The following is a 15884-nucleotide window of genomic DNA, read 5'->3' as shown; positions in this document are numbered from 1 at the left end:
ACCAAACACATTTACAATTTTAAAAGGTAACGATTTTAAAAATGCTATTTTTAAAATCGTATTTATTGAAATAGCAATCCCAAACGGACCATAAATAAGGCAAAGTCTCCTACTTTGACTGTTATGCAAAACAGTGCCGTTTCAGTACTACCACATAGAAGCCGGATCCTCATGCCTATTTTGCCTTTTGGTGTTGGCTGACTCCTCGGGAAGATGATCCTATCCATTTCAAATCCCCTCAATTTCAAATCCTCTTTAGTCCATAATGGACTGGAGAATATCCAGTTCATGGTTAAGATTTCTTCTTAGAAATCCTAGAGCCACAAATAGGACACATGTCTCCATACAAAAAAAGATAATAATAATAAAAAAAAATTAGATTAAAAAAAATAAGTAAATAAATTAATAAAAAGAATAAGGGGTGGCCATCTTGGCCATAGGCGGTGGCCGGACCACCCCAAGGCCCATGGGGTGGCTTCGGCCACCACAGATCGGCGGTTTGGGGTGGCCGAATCCACCCCAGCCCCAACTAGGGTGGTCCGGCCACCCCTTAATCTTTTCTAATTTTTTATGATTTTTTTAAAAATATATAATTTTTTTTATTTATTTTTATTAATGGAACAGATGTCTTATTTATGGCTTCAGGATATCTGACCATTAACTGGATATTCTCCGGTCAAGAGTTGATCATGTTCCCATTTTGTCTGTTTAGTGCATTTTGAAGGGTAATGCATTTACATCATTAAAAATTTATAGTGCAAGCGTCATTTAGTGCATTTTGAATGGTAGTGTTGTCTAAAAGTTTTAATGATGGTAGTGCATTAAATGCAATACCCTTAAAAATGTACTAAATAGAAGAAATTGAGGGATTTTGAAATGGAGAGGATCGTTTTCCCCAAACACCACCATTACACTAAGAGGAATGATAGGGACCCAACTTTTTTGCCCAACAAAAATCCAACTTTTGCCTTATTTATTTTTAAAAAATAAAATTAAAAAAAAAATGGAAAAAATGTTTAAAGCAACCCTATCTATTTTTTGTCTTTCTTTTATTTGGTATTTTTTTAAAAATGAAAAATGGGATTTTTTTCATAATAATGTCATTTTTTTTTAAAGAAAATGTCATTATTATGAAGAAAAATACTATTTTTCATTTAAAAAAAAATACTAAATAAAAGAAAGGCCAAAAATAGATAGGGTTGCTTTAGACATTTTTTTCATTTTTCATTTTGGTTTTTTTAGAAAAAAAATAAAAGGTAAAAGTTGGACTTTTGTTGAGCAAAAAAGTTGCGCCTTTAGCATTTCTCTTACACTAAGAGGAATGATAGGGACCCAACTTTTTTGCCCAACAAAAGTCCAACTTATCCTTATTTATTTTTTAAAAATAAAATAAAATAAAAAATGGAAAAAATGTTTAAAGCAACCCTATCTATTTTTTGTCTTTCTTTTATTTGGTATTTTTTAAAAAATGAAAAATGATATTTTTTTTTCATAATAATGTCATTTTTTTAAAGAAAATGTCATTATTATGAAGAAAAATACTATTTTTCATTTTAAAAAAAATACTAAATAAAAGAAAGGCCAAAAATAGATAGGGTTGCTTCAGACATTTTTTCCATTTTTCGTTTTGGTTTTTTTAGAAAAAAAATAAAAGGTAAAAGTTGGACTTTTGTTGGGCAAAAAAGTTGGGCCTTTAGCATTTCTCTTACACTAAGAGGAATGATAGGGACCCAACTTTTTTGCCCAACAAAAGTTCAACTTTTGCCTTATTTATTTTTAAAAAATAAAATAAAACAAAAAATGGAAAAAAATGTTTAAAGCAACCCTATCTATTTTTTGTCTTTCTTTTATTTGGTATTTTTTTTAAAAATGAAAAATGGTATTTTTTTCATAATAATGTCATTTTTTTAAAGAAAATGTCATTATTATGAAGAAAAATACTATTTTTCATTTTAAAAAAAAATGCTAAATAAAAGAAAGGCCAAAAATAGATAGGGTTGCTTCAGACATTTTTTTCCATTTTTCATTTTGGTTTTTTTAGAAAAAAAATAAAAGGTAAAAGTTGGACTTTTGTTGGGCAAAAAAAGTTGGGCCTTTAACATTTCTCTTACACTAAGAGGAATGATAGGAACCCAACTTTTTTGCCCAACAAAAGTCTAACTTTTGCCTTATTTATTTTTAAAAAATAAAATAAAATAAAAAATGGAAAAAATGTTTAAAGCAATCCTATCTATTTTTTGTCTTTCTTTTATTTGGTATTTTTTTTAAAATAAAAAATGGTATTTTTTTCATAATAATGTCATTTTTTTAAAGAAAATGTCATTATTATGAAAAAAAATACTATTTTTCATTAAAAAAAAAAATACTAAATAAAAGAAAGGCCAAAAATAGATAGGGTTGCTTCAGAGGTGGATTCTAATAATGACATTATTTACTTTTTATATCACATTATTTACTTTTTACTACTATTCAAATAAAAAAATCACTACAAATAAATTTTTTCCACTTTTCAATACTATTTTTTTACTTTTCTATACTAATCATTATTATTATTTTTTAATTTAAAATAAATAAACAGTGCCATGTTGCCTTTGATGAAACCACAAAACTCCTGCAGCATGTCCTGGGTTCGTCCACTCAAGTCTAAATTTATCATATAAACAGATGAGGTGGATTCTACCCAATACTTAAAGTTGGCATCGGAATCTGAATAAAGACAAAAACTGGACACACCTCAAATGACCACACTCCCAAACAAGGCCTTATGTTGTCTCACTGTCACGTTTTTAATTGGCCGGGCAGATAGAAGCCTCAAGAGTGGCCTCACTGTCACGTTGAACTGGAGTGTGCCTGCTTTAATTAATTTATTTCGTCCAAGCAGAAGCAGTAAAGGACAGAATTTTGGAAAACTAGAGGTAGCCGACAGCCGTCTTTTTTACTCCTGTGCCGAGTGCCTATTGATCATCTTGTTCTTCCATGGGGAGCTCTCTCAACAGGGACGATGAGGATCTGATCAACCAAGCCCTCTTACCAGAATCGTCGATAAAGGATGACGGAGATGATGAAGATGAAGATGATCAACAGCCTTATAATTATAAACACCTTGCATCAAGGGTCTGGATTGAATCAAAGAAGCTTTGGCACATAGTTGCCCCCGCCATCCTCAGCCGCGTCCTTAGCTTCTCTATGAACCTCATCACTCAAGCATTTGCTGGACACCTCGGCGACATTCAACTCGCTGCCATTTCCATAGTCGTCAATGTCATCTGCGGCTTCAGTTTTGGCTTCCTGGTATATATATATATTTTCAATTCTGTGTGTATAGAGTTTTTAAATGATTACTATTATCTTAATTTTTTTAGCTACAAAAATAATTTAACATGATATCATCTTGAATATTTTAGTCATTTTCCTCGTATTTTAATTAAGGGTTAAATACTAAATACTTCATGAGGTTTCGAAACTTTATTTTTACCTTTCTAGGGTTTCATTTTTATCACAGAAGGTCTCTGTGGTTTTGATAATAGACAAAGTTAGTCCTCCGTCAGTTGACTGTTAGTTGACTTAACGGAAAATCACGTGGACTTTTCAAATGTTGACACGTGGCACCTACTTAATTTTTTTTTTTAAATTAAACAAAAATGTATTTAAAAAAAATTAAAAAAATTAAAAATTAAAAAAAAAAAAAAAAAAAAAAAAAAAGAAGAAAAAAATTGGGGGTGGCCGAAACCACCCCCAGTACCCACTGGGAGTCACCCCCATGGAGCCTTGGGGGTGGCCGAAACCACCCCCAACCGTTGGGGGTGGTTTCGGCCACGCCCAATTTTTTTTTTTTTTTTTTTTTTTTTCTCTTTTTTTTTTAAATACATTTTTTTAAATTTTTTTTAAAAATTAAGTAGGTGTCACGTGTCAACATTTGATTAGTCCACATGATTTTCCGTTATGTCAACTGACGAAGGACTAACTTGGTCTATTATCAAAACCACAAGGACCTCCTGTGATAAAAATGAAATCCTAAGAGGGTAAAAATAAAGTTTCGAAACCCCAGGGGGGGTATTTAGTATTTAGCTCTTTAATTAAATATCAAACATGTTTGATCTTTACATATGGTTGTTATAATATTAATTATATCTTGAAGAGAATTTGAGATAAGTGATGATATAACATCGTACAGGAACAAAGATTTTGAATTTAAACCTTGTTTTCATCATTCATTTTTTATTTTAATTAAATATTAAACATGCTGTGACTCTAAACATGAACCTTACTTAATAATTATGTTGGGGTTATTCCACGTTGGAATGAGCTAGTGGTCAGTTTATAAGTGTGAGGAAAAACCTTACCTCTTAAGCTAGCTTTTGAGATTGAGAGAAGTTCAAGACCACCTAATACAGGTACGAGAGCCCAGGTTTTAACCAACAACTCTCGGCCCAATAGTTCACGGGAGAAACAAGTTATCGCTGCTCGGACACAGGGCCTGATGTGTGATGGAGAGATTGTTGAGGTTATCCCACATTGGTTATAGAAGGAATTTGTGGTTACTTTATAAGTGTGAAGAAAAACCTTACATCTTGAGCTAACTTTTAAGGCTGAGAAAGGCTTAACATCGCCCAACAAATTAAATCATTATATTTAAGTTAAAAGTCATGAATTTGGACTTTAACTCTACATTTTATCTTAGAAAGAAGGTTTAATTAAATATTAAAATTATTATTTTCTATATATATGCTTAAAACTTTTGAGATCGATGGTGTTTATATATTTAGTTAGGGATGGCGAGCGCGTTGGAAACACTATGCGGTGAGGCGTTTGGGGCGAAGAGGCACCATATGTTGGGCATATACCTGCAAAGGTCATGGATTGTACTCTTCTTCTGTTGTATCTTGCTCTTGCCCTTGTACATTTTCGCTGCTCCGATTCTGAAACTCTTGGGACTCCCCGATGAGGTGGCGGAGCTGTCGGGGGTGGTGGCTCTGTGGCTCACACCCCTGCACCTCATCTTCGGCTTTCAGTTCCCATTGCAGCGGTTCTTGCAATCCCAGCTCAAGAACTTCGTGATTACGTGGCTATCTTTAGCGGCTTTACTGGTTAGTGTGTTGATCAGTTGGCTCTTCGTATTTGTCTGGGATTTTGGGCTTGTTGGCGCAGTTGTCGCTTTGGACATCTCCTGGACCGTTTTGGCTGTCGGAATGTTCGGATATCTTCTTTGCGGCGGATGTCCTCTAACTTGGACTGGTTTTTCCGTACAAGCCTTTTCCGGGCTCTGGGAGTTCATCAAACTCTCTGCTGCTTTGGGAGTCATGCTCTGGTATCTATTTCTCCATTTTCTAATCTCTTTATTTGGAATTTTTTTTCTAAACTTCCGATTATCTGTCTTCTGGTGGTGATTTTTGTGCAGCTTGGAGACTTGGTACTACAGAATACTGATGTTGATGACTGGGTACTTAAAGAATGCCACCATTGCCGTCGATGCCTTGTCAATCTGGTATATCAATGCTTGTGTCCTGTGTTGGCAAAGTGTGGCTCACCTTTGTTGACAATTGGGTTCACTCTCATTACTCATCACATTTCTCCACGTAGATAATTGCAGCTGCAATCTTTGACAAAAAGGGGCTTTGTTAAAGCCTTGGCCGATTGTCTTTATTCCTCTAAGAAGCCTTGTCTCATTTGTCTTTATTAAAGCTTATAGATAAGAGGGCTTATAGATGAAAGAAGAAAAATAGGTGTGAAAAGAAAATTGTGGGCTATGCTATAGAGTAAGTGACCAAAATGTTTGAAATATGGGTGCAGGAAATTGCCTATATAACAAAATGGAAGGCCACTTACAAATTAGACACCAACGAGAGCTTCTTAAAAGAAAGTGAGAGTGCTTTCATAAAAAAGAGCAAGAAAAATACCAGAGTAGTATTTTTCTGAGAGAGTGAGCAAAACACAAGAGTGTATTTTTCAGGAGTGTGAGAGATACACTGTGTGAGTGAGATCTGTTGATCCATAATTGTAGTTCATTCAAAGTGATATAGTAATATCTGGTGTGCTCTGTGGACGTAGGCAGTATTGGCTGAGCCACGTATAAATTCTTGTCTTGTGCCTTTATATTTTATTATTGTTGTATTCTTGACAAATTGAATCCCAAATATCCTGTCAAGAGGAATTAGCGGCGTCCTAATTTCCCAACATCCTGCCCCCTGCTTTCTGTCTGTCGGTTGAAATTCGAACAATCAAGTAATGGAAAAATTGAAAATAACGTTGTTGATAATTCTTCTCTTGCAGCATGAACATCAACGGGTTGGAGATGATGATCCATTTAGCTTTCTTCGCTGGTACCGGGTACTCTGTTTCCTTTCTCACTTAGTTTCATAGTACTCTGTTTCCTTGATTATCAAAATAATTATGTTTAAGCAATAACATGTAAATTGATACCAAAATAAGGTACATTGTGTATTAATTTAATATTTTTGCAGCAAAATGCATGTTTTTGTTCTAGAATACGAAATAGTAACTTCATATTCTCTTGCATGGTTCATTTTAATGGTGTACTCACAGAGTAAGAGTAGCCAATGAACTGGGAGCCGGTAACGGTAGAGGATCGAAATTTGCAACGATCGTGTCTGTCTCATACTCCGCCATGATTGGAGTCTTTTTCTGCGTATTAATCATGATATTCCACCAGACGTTATCATACGTGTTCACATCCAGCACTGAGGTCCTCCTAGCCGTTGATCAGATGTTGTACCTCTTAGGCGCCACAATTTTGCTCAACAGTGTTCAACTAGTTTTATCTGGTGAGTTTCTCTTCTCAATTGACAAAATTAAAGATTCTCATTTGTTCAAGTTAAGTGACTGTTGAATTGTTTGTTCATTTTTGAGATGAGTACACCTTTTCTTCAAGAAGTACAATTTGCCCTAATTACAGGTGTAGCTGTTGGATCAGGATGGCAAGCATAAGTTGCATATATTAATTTGGGGTGTTACTACATTATTGGAGTTCCTCTTGGAATCGTGATGGGATGGCTATTCAACTTGGGAGTTACGGTATGTTGCGTACGGAAAATCACAATGTATATAATTGCTCCAACAAGTTGAAGCATTTCTCTGAAATGAATGCTAATCCAAATGTGCATAGCAGGGTGTTTGGGGTGGGATGATCTTGGGCGGGACTGCCATTCAGACTCTAATATTGTGCGTTATAACAATGCGAACCGATTGGGAGAAGCAGGTATATATGTCTGCTATAATACCTGAAAAATGCTAAGTGATCTCTTAATACTCTCCTCGTTCTATGTGGATATTATATTTTAAAAACAAAGTGCGAGAAGTAAGGGAAGTTTCTTTTTTTGATTTTAAAAAAAAAATAATATTCACTTAGGATTAGGGGGATACTAAGAGAATATCATAAGACCATTTAACATTTTCCTTAATATATTTAACTCTTCCTTTTAGCATTATTTTACATTATATATATATATACTCATCAAACTCATCCCCCAACCACCTGGGATTGCAGGCTGAGATTGCTAGCAAGCGTGTAACTAAGTGGTCACACCCTAAACCAGATGATCATCCGGAGCTCCAACATTAACCACATTGCTCATGAAATTTTCCCACCAATATATATATATTTTGGATATCTTGAAACTTTTACAAGGCAGAGTCCTTCGGACTCACCCCTCAGAGTAAACCTTGGTTCTGTGTACCGCATTCTTGAGAATTTTCCTACTCAAAACTCGGTAAATTTTGTCACTAGGAGTGTGGTCCCAAAAAATTATTTACACTCAAAAGATGTTGAACCTTAGACCTTGAAGGAAACAAGAGAGTGGCTTCTATAAGGAAGTGGTGTAAACCCACCCTTTTGTGCCTACCACTCATCAAGTGACACTTCAGCATTTTAGAATAAACCTAAATTTAAGGAAAAAACACTATCACACCAGATCATTCCACATAAACCCTAAAAAATCAATATTTTAAAAAAAAAAAACAAAAATTGATGGGGTGGCTGGGTGGCCACCCCATCCCGGCCATCCCATGGTAGGGGGTGGCACACGCAGGCCACATCCAGCCCATATGGGGTGGTTGGCAAGCCACCCCATGGGCTGGGGTGGCTGCGTGGGCCACCCCTAGGCCATGGGGTGGCTGGCAAGCCACCCCTTGGGCGGAGGTGGCCACGCAGGCCACATCTAGCCCATCTAGGGTGGCTCCCCGGCTAGATGTGGCTTGGGAGCCACATCTAGCCTAAAAAAAATTGAATAAACCTAAATAATCTGGTGTTTTTGTTTTTTTTGGTTTGTGCAATAATCCTAGGTGACAACTTCTTATTAGTGGGCACAAAGAAAATAGTTTACACCACCTCCTTATAGAAGTTATACTCAGGAAGCAAACATCCCAGACCAAGGCATATATATATATATATATATATATAGCTAAGGTATTTGTGGTGGTAGTTGACACCATGTTGCTGCGCAACCAATAAGATAACATTGACATTAAAATTTTCTTTGGCAAAAAAAACACTATATTTTAGGGGCAAAAACCCCTTATGTTGTGACTTAATTACAATACAGAACAACCCGATCTAGGCCCACCCATGAACAAGCACCAGATCCGAACCGAACAACTTCCCCGACTGGGCAAACGGATTTCTGAACCGCGTTGACTCACTACCTCCGTCATCTCTCCTTCCCATCCTCACCATTACCAGCCTCATTTCCTCCATCTTCCTGATCATCATAAGGAGCTTCATCTTCGTCTCGCCAATCAATTCCCACAACCCATCATTCCTCTTTCGATTCGCGAACAACAGCGACAACCTCTCTTTGCAATCCTCAAACCTCTTCAACGCGTTTACCACACGAGTCAACTCGCCGTAACTCATATTTTCCGCTCTATTTCCGAGTTCCGAAAGTCGGAGCAAGATTTCCGACTGAACCAGCCTGTAATCTTCACCCACCATTCTCACCACCTCATAAACCAACGCGATCCTCTGAAGGTGCAACGAATCCGGCGCTTCGCCGATCTGCTCTGCAATATCGACAAGAACATCTAGCTCTCTCGACAAATCCGAGGTCGAGAAAGCCAGCACCTTGTCTTCTTTATCCTCTTTATTATTCGCACGTGGAGATGAACACAAATAATGACCCAAAACCTTGGAAACCATCAAGTTTTGCTCCAAAAAACCGGCGTACCATCTAACCCACGACGACAATTCCCACATATCCACGCCGGAATCGTCTCGGAAAGTTGACAGGTTGAGAAAGTTTCTACCGCCGGAAGAAGGGTAGAACGAGAGCTGGTCTTGAAGAATAAAGGGGCCCCTTGCGATGATGCTATGGATTGTGAGGAGGCATTTTATGGCAACCGAAGCTCTTTGCGTGTCGTGCAAGCGATCCATGATCGCCTCGATGCATAAGGACGCCGTGACGCGGGAGCCGTTGCCGAGGGCGAGGACGGCGCCGACATGCTTCGCCGTCGGGGGACCCGACGAGTCGTGGGTGGTGGCGCGGAGGACGGCGACGTTTATGGAACCGGCGACGCGTTTTATTGATAGGGTTGCTTTGATCAAGGAGGCTTTGTCTTTGAACAAATCTATGAGATTTCTTAGCTTCATTAGCCGGCCCATGTCAGCTGAAAACTTAGTGCTTTAAGGTTTTTATCAGCATTTATTAAAAAAAAAAAAAAAAATGGTCGGAACATAAACGTGGATTGCGTAAACAAGTGAATAACTTGTACAGGTGGATCGAATCATCCATTGTCAACCTCCGGCCTTCCTTCTTTTGCCTTTTGTTATTTGGTCAACATGTGCTTATTATATGAACATAAAAGTTAAAAACTTAAGACCATGACATTTGACTTCTCTAACATGTCCAATTACATGACAATTGACATAAGGAATTGAATGTATCATTTTAGACCACTTCTACGCGTTATGATCAAATTGTCAAATTCAAGATAATTTTGATTAATAATTTGATTATTTTCTAGTTTTTTTTTAAAATTAGGATGGAATACTATCATTAAGAGCCTGATTATTTTTAGTACATAAAAAGCTGTATCAAATAAAAATTTTTGCCAAGGAAAAAGATTAATAAGGAATATTTAAAGACAACTATTCTTGCAATTTACAGCTACTGAAATACAATTAAACAAGGGAACACAAATATTCACGTAAGGAAATTGCTATAATGATCCCACCTATATACTTTCTGGTGCTTCAATTAGATTCCTAATTAATACCAAAACAAACGGTAAGGAACAAAGTAAGAAAAAACATAATAAAATTAGTATAATAACTATAAATAGTTATAAATTATTTATCCAAAAAAAAAGTTATAAATTAGAATATAAATTAAAAAAAAAATGAGAAAATTATTTTAATAATAGTTATCTTATATTTTTGTTATGTTTATGCAAAACAAGAATATATATGCATCTAGAAATAGATCTGATTGCATTAATTGTTTAGGAATTTTTTATTTTTTTGAAAAATTGTTTAGGAATCACTGTGTTTGTTTGTGCCTTCTCTCTAGAATTCTTCTCTCTCTTTTTTTTTTCTAGACAACGCCAAGAAGAACTTCAAGAGGAAAGAAGATTAAGATCAAGATCTTCCCTCCTCTCCTTTTACAGTAACAGTGCTCGGTGTCTTCTCTGCAGGCTCCACTAATCTTCGTTTTTAATGGATTGCTTTAGATCTAGTTCGTAGATCCAGATCTAGTCTTATCAACCTTAACTCTGATCGTCTTCTTCGGCCAAGGCGTGTCTTCCGAAGGGATATCTATGATGTCGTACTCCTCCGCTGCTGCTTGTGGGGTTTTTGTTTTTTGTTTTTTATTTTGTTTGTCCTGGCCTTCGAGTTGAGGATGGAGTAGATCGATGTAGGGGCTTAACTCTCACTGCCAAATTTTTAGTTTCTAATTTTTTTTTTTTTTTTTTTTTTTTTGAGCTACTCATGTCCTAGAAATAGTATATACGAAGCATATATGTTCCTTAAATGTAATTGTATATAGGTTAGCAAAAGCTTGAAGTCATTTTTATAATTTTGTAACCTTCATAGCTTTTGGCTATGATTTTTAATAGTTGTATGCTCATGAAATTTCATGGACGGAAGTTTTATATTTTTTTTAAAAAAAAAAAAGAAAGAAAGAAAAAAAGTGTTTGTTTGTAGTTGCTGTTTACTATTTGGACTCACGCGTTCTGGAATATATATTGAAAGCTTTTATATTAAAATGAAGGATGAGCTATAGAGGATGTGTACTGGCCTTTTCCTTTGTTTTGTTTTGTTGAAATAATGGTGAGGGTACGTATGAAATTATGTTGATGTTTGTGGGAAAAATTAAATTACTGAAATAATAGCATAGAAGCAACATAGAGGAAAGAGAGACAAAGAATTTATGGGTGATTCCATATTAAACACCTATGTCTAACACTTGGAATAGCTCCAAAGGACTACATTATTTATGCAAATTAATAAGTGTAATTTACATAATTGATGTTGAAATAATGGTGAGACTATGAAATTATATGTTGATGTTTGTGGGAAAAGTCAAATTACTGGCCGGAATAATAGCACAGAAGCAAGATAGAGAAAAGAGAGACAAAGAATTTAGAGGTGATTTTGTGTTAGACATATATGTCTAACACTTGGAATAACTCTTAAGGACTACATTATACTTTCATTGACTTGTTTGTCTACATTATAAGGGTCCCTATTTATAGGGTAGTCGTGAATAAATCCAAGTATAATAATTAAATTTTATTTATTTAATTATCATCTCAATATATTATTACAATAAACCCTTAAATAGAGATTATTTCAATATCAACCAAATATGAAATAATATAACATATATTCTAACAATTGATTAAAAAAAAAATTAAAACAGTAAAGCCCAAAAAAAAAAAAGAAGGCAATCGGCACTTTTTTTTATTAAAAAAAATATTTATTATCAGCGGTGACTATGACATCACTAATGTGCATATCATCAACAACACCTGTGCAGAGATGACTAGTAGACCTGCGACCATATTTTAATTTTTCAAATGTTTTTTTACGAAAAACATATTCAAAATAGACAAATTAGCTAGTCTAGGACGAAAGAGTCAAGCAACTCAAATAATTTTAAAACAAAAATAATTAAAAACATATATATCTTATAATACAAATAATAGAACCTATACATAAAAAATTGCAATTTGGATGTCACACATGAATTTCAAAGGAAGAGAAGTCTATATGGCTAACAAAAAACAAAAGTCTATGTCTATGAGAAAAAACCATTAAAAAAAAAAAAAAAATTTACATATTCCCCTCAAACTACTACCCAATTGACAATATTTCTCTGAACCTTTCAATTGTGACAATGCTCCCCCTCAAATTGCCAAAAAATTGTCAATGTCCCCCAGGACTAACAAAAAGATAAAAATACCCATATAGATTTCACAATAAGACAAAAATACTTCAATGAAAAAAGGAATAATATTTTTTTTTCTTTAAGAAAAAAAAAAAAAAGAAAACTAAAATTTTTAAAATTTTCACACCATAGTTTTTTTTAAAAAAATTAATTTTACTTTAAAAAAAAAAAAAAAATATTAAGGGTATTTTCGTCATTGGGGGAGGACATTGACAATTTTTGGTAGTTTGGTGGGCACATTGTCTCAATTAAAAGTTTGGAGAGACATTGTCAATTGAGTGTTAGTTTGAAGGAGTATGTTTAATCAAAACAAAATCCATAACCTACACTACTTTTTAAACCGAGTCTCTCTTGAAATAAAAAAGAAACCGCGAGATCATTTCTTTGAACGTGGGGCTATAGATCTCTTTTTTTTCTTGAGCGTAACGGCTGTGATTAATTAGTAAAAAAAAATTCTCTTATAAAGAATTTTTTTAAAAATCTATTGTGGAGGCCGCGACCACCCCTAGCCCTAACTTGACTCTGCCACTGTACGTATGTCGTCCATTATACTTATGTGGGAATTTTTTTTCGCATGCGGAAAGTCGTGCAAATATAATTGTAGCGGTATTTGGCTTATTCGCGACAACTAGTGTCATTGCAAAAAAAAAATATATATATATATATATATATATATATAATTGTATAAAACATTAACTCCTTAACAAATATTAGCGACAACAATACAATAAATATCAAATTAATATCTTCATACATATTAGGAATGATAGCGTCGTTGTTAATAGTACTGTATCATATTTATTGTGACAAAATAAATTTAGGATCCTAAAGAAGAAAACAAAATAGTAGAATAAAATTAAACCAACATAAGACATTTAAGTGGTTTAGCTTAACTTTTTTTTGTATGTCTACATAAAAAAGAGAAAGGAGATTCGAACTAGTAACTTTCGCCTCATGAGGCGTGAACTCTTAAGAATCAAGTGATTTAGTTTAATAAACCTAGCTATATCAATAGACAAAAGCGATTTAGAGGAAATTTATTATCAAAAGTTGAAGTACAAAATGTAATAAATAAATAAAAATCTCAAATCCTAATTAAGGTACGGAGTAGAATCGTGTCGGGTCAAACATCAACAGGCAATTAAACGTGTGGGTACGTACGGATAAGGCAGTTGAGTTTGTATGGTTCAAATGCGAACACGATCCAAGCACGATTTGCTGTCAAGATGATTGGCTTTCTGAAGCACCAAGTAGTCCCTATATTTGATTCCACGATATGCAGAGCCGTAGCTTTCACAATCCACCAACTCCGGCGCAGGGCTTACGACAGTATCCAGCGGTGGCCCGTACGCTGTTCCCAACGAAATTCTTGTCTCTTTGTTGTTCACCACCGCTCGGTGCACCACGCTCTTGTACTTCCCGTTGGTCAATATCTGCATATGTATATATATATATATATTATTCTCATCAATGCCAAAATTATATATTAATTGAAGCCCGTGAATGCATGGTGTGCGTATATATATATATACCTCCATGTGATCTCCCATGTTGACAAGAAAAGAGTTCGGCGGGGGATCGTTGACGGGAACCCACTTCCCATTGTGCATCACTTGAAGGCCGGAAAGCTCATTCTGCATAAGAAGGGTCAAGATGCCGTGGTCTGTGTGAGGGGGCAGACCGATTGCAACCTCCGGCTCCGGGCACGGCGGGTACATATTCACGACCAGCAGTTGAGACCCCACCTCTAAATCATATGTTTTCTCTATGTACCTTTCTTCCAATCCCAAACTTTCTGATATTCCTCTCACTAATTCACTCGCCACTTCTCGGCTTCGCTTGCTATATTCTCGTACGGTTTCACTGGAAGCATAAAACATTAAGATTGATATGGAATATTGGTGTTACTTACGCACTCAAACCAAGTGGTATTAAATCCTACATTTTTTTTCTTCAAAAAAAGGTAGAAAGGGTGCGATTAACTGTGATTATTCTACCTTAACGTTATAGTAGTATCCGAAAATTGTCTCTAGAAGGGCCTAGATGGCGAAGAAGAACAAGTGCTCTCCCAAGACCAATTGAGTTATAGCATAATCTAACCTCAGGAGGGGTGTGTGACTTTCATTGTGAGATTCGAATTTACTCCATAATACAACCAATTGAGTCATATTCTGATTTAGGGTGCGTTTGGGATTATGATTTCGAAAGAATAATCTATATTTTTAAAAGATATCGCAAAACGTAAGGCGTTTGACATTGCGATTTTAAAAGCATTTAATTTAAAATAAGAACAAAATCTGCGATTTCTATAAGCAAGTTAGGGGGTGCTTATATGAAAAATCGCAAATTTAAACTAAAATCATGATTTCAAATAATTAAATATTTGATAAAAATGTATTTTTAACATGTTTTCCCAGATGCCTTCGCAATTTTAAAAAGTAGCGATTTCAAAAATACAATTTTTAAGAACACAATTTTTTAAAATCGTACTTGTTAAAACCGCAATTCCAAACGGACTTTTAATCTCATCAAAATATCAGTTAAACCCAAGTGTGATAAACTATAAGATTGATATGGAATATTGGTGGTGCATGTAATTTGTGTTCCTCTCCAATTCATTTGAAGTGGAAAATATCTAATTAGTTATAATAGATGAGTATTTTTGTCTTCTAAAAAAGTGAAAAAAAAAAAAAACAAAAACAAAAACAAAAACAAAAATACTCCTCAAATATAATTAAATGGATTTGAACCGGAGAGGAACGTTCTTCACAACATGTGGTGCATGAAAGGCTTCCAGTTGAATATAGTTTGGGACTCAAAAATATAAGATACCTGAAACCAGCAGGTTTGTGAGGAGCACGGAAGTTGGGATGAACCCACACCTTTAGATAGTCCCTCCAGAAAAATGATGTGTCAATATTTGTGTTGAAGCTTGTTCCATAGCTTATGGGATCAAATAATTGCTTTCCTGAAAACTCTTTCTTTTCCTCCTCGGTTAGGTTAAAGAAACTTTGGCATCCTTTCAACATCTCATCTCTTAGCGTCTCTGGCACACCATGATTTATTATCTTGAACACATGAAATAATTAGATATATAATAAACACCTTGAGAATCAATAAATTATAAAAAATAAAAAACTTCAAGAGATTACCATAAAGAAACCCCAGTCGCGGCATGCATTGCCAATGTCTTGGATGACTTTGGACCGTTGATCGGGAGTACCAAAGGTCAGCAGGGAAACATCTATGGTTGGGATCGTCTCTGCTTCCGAGGAAATGCAATTACTGGAGCTTTTATCAAACACATATTTGGGTGGAACAGAAGTGAGACAACCGGATTCTACTTGTGATTTGATGCTAAACATGTTGGTTTTTCGTGGGTGAGAGATCGAGCTTGTACGTACAATATTAGGTTAGTCTTGATTGGGTTAGCATTTGGTGTTCTTATAAAGGAGTGGAAAGAAGCATAGGGGGACCCTTTAG

General features: G+C 35.1%; 1 protein-coding gene and 2 pseudogenes across 1 annotated transcript; 1 reads left to right on the top strand and 2 right to left on the bottom strand.

Moving 5' to 3' along the window:
- The first annotated feature begins 2967 nt into the window (after positions 1-2967).
- LOC148584638 (protein DETOXIFICATION 27-like) lies at positions 2968-7579 on the top strand (annotated as a pseudogene).
- Positions 7580-8481: 902 nt separating this feature from the next.
- Positions 8482-9613, bottom strand: LOC132185666 (putative clathrin assembly protein At4g40080 pseudogene; annotated as a pseudogene).
- A 3800-nt stretch (positions 9614-13413) lies between these two features.
- On the bottom strand, positions 13414-15799 carry LOC132184976 (2-oxoglutarate-dependent dioxygenase 19-like). The gene is made up of 4 exons (XM_059598783.2): positions 15554-15799; positions 15234-15469; positions 13934-14264; positions 13414-13834 (listed from the first exon to the last, which is right to left on the bottom strand). Exons 1-4 carry the CDS (start codon positions 15764-15766, stop codon positions 13589-13591), a joined length of 1026 nt encoding a protein of 341 aa, XP_059454766.2. The 5' UTR covers positions 15767-15799; the 3' UTR covers positions 13414-13588.
- Between the last annotated feature and the right edge of the window lie 85 nt (positions 15800-15884).

Source organism: Corylus avellana, chromosome 7 (assembly GCF_965113065.1).
Source record: "Corylus avellana chromosome 7, dhCorAvel1.hap1.2, whole genome shotgun sequence".
In the NCBI taxonomy this organism is placed as follows: Eukaryota; Viridiplantae; Streptophyta; class Magnoliopsida; order Fagales; family Betulaceae; genus Corylus; species Corylus avellana.
The sequence above is the reverse complement of the archived record's forward strand: the minus strand, read 5'-3'. Positions and strand labels throughout refer to the sequence as shown.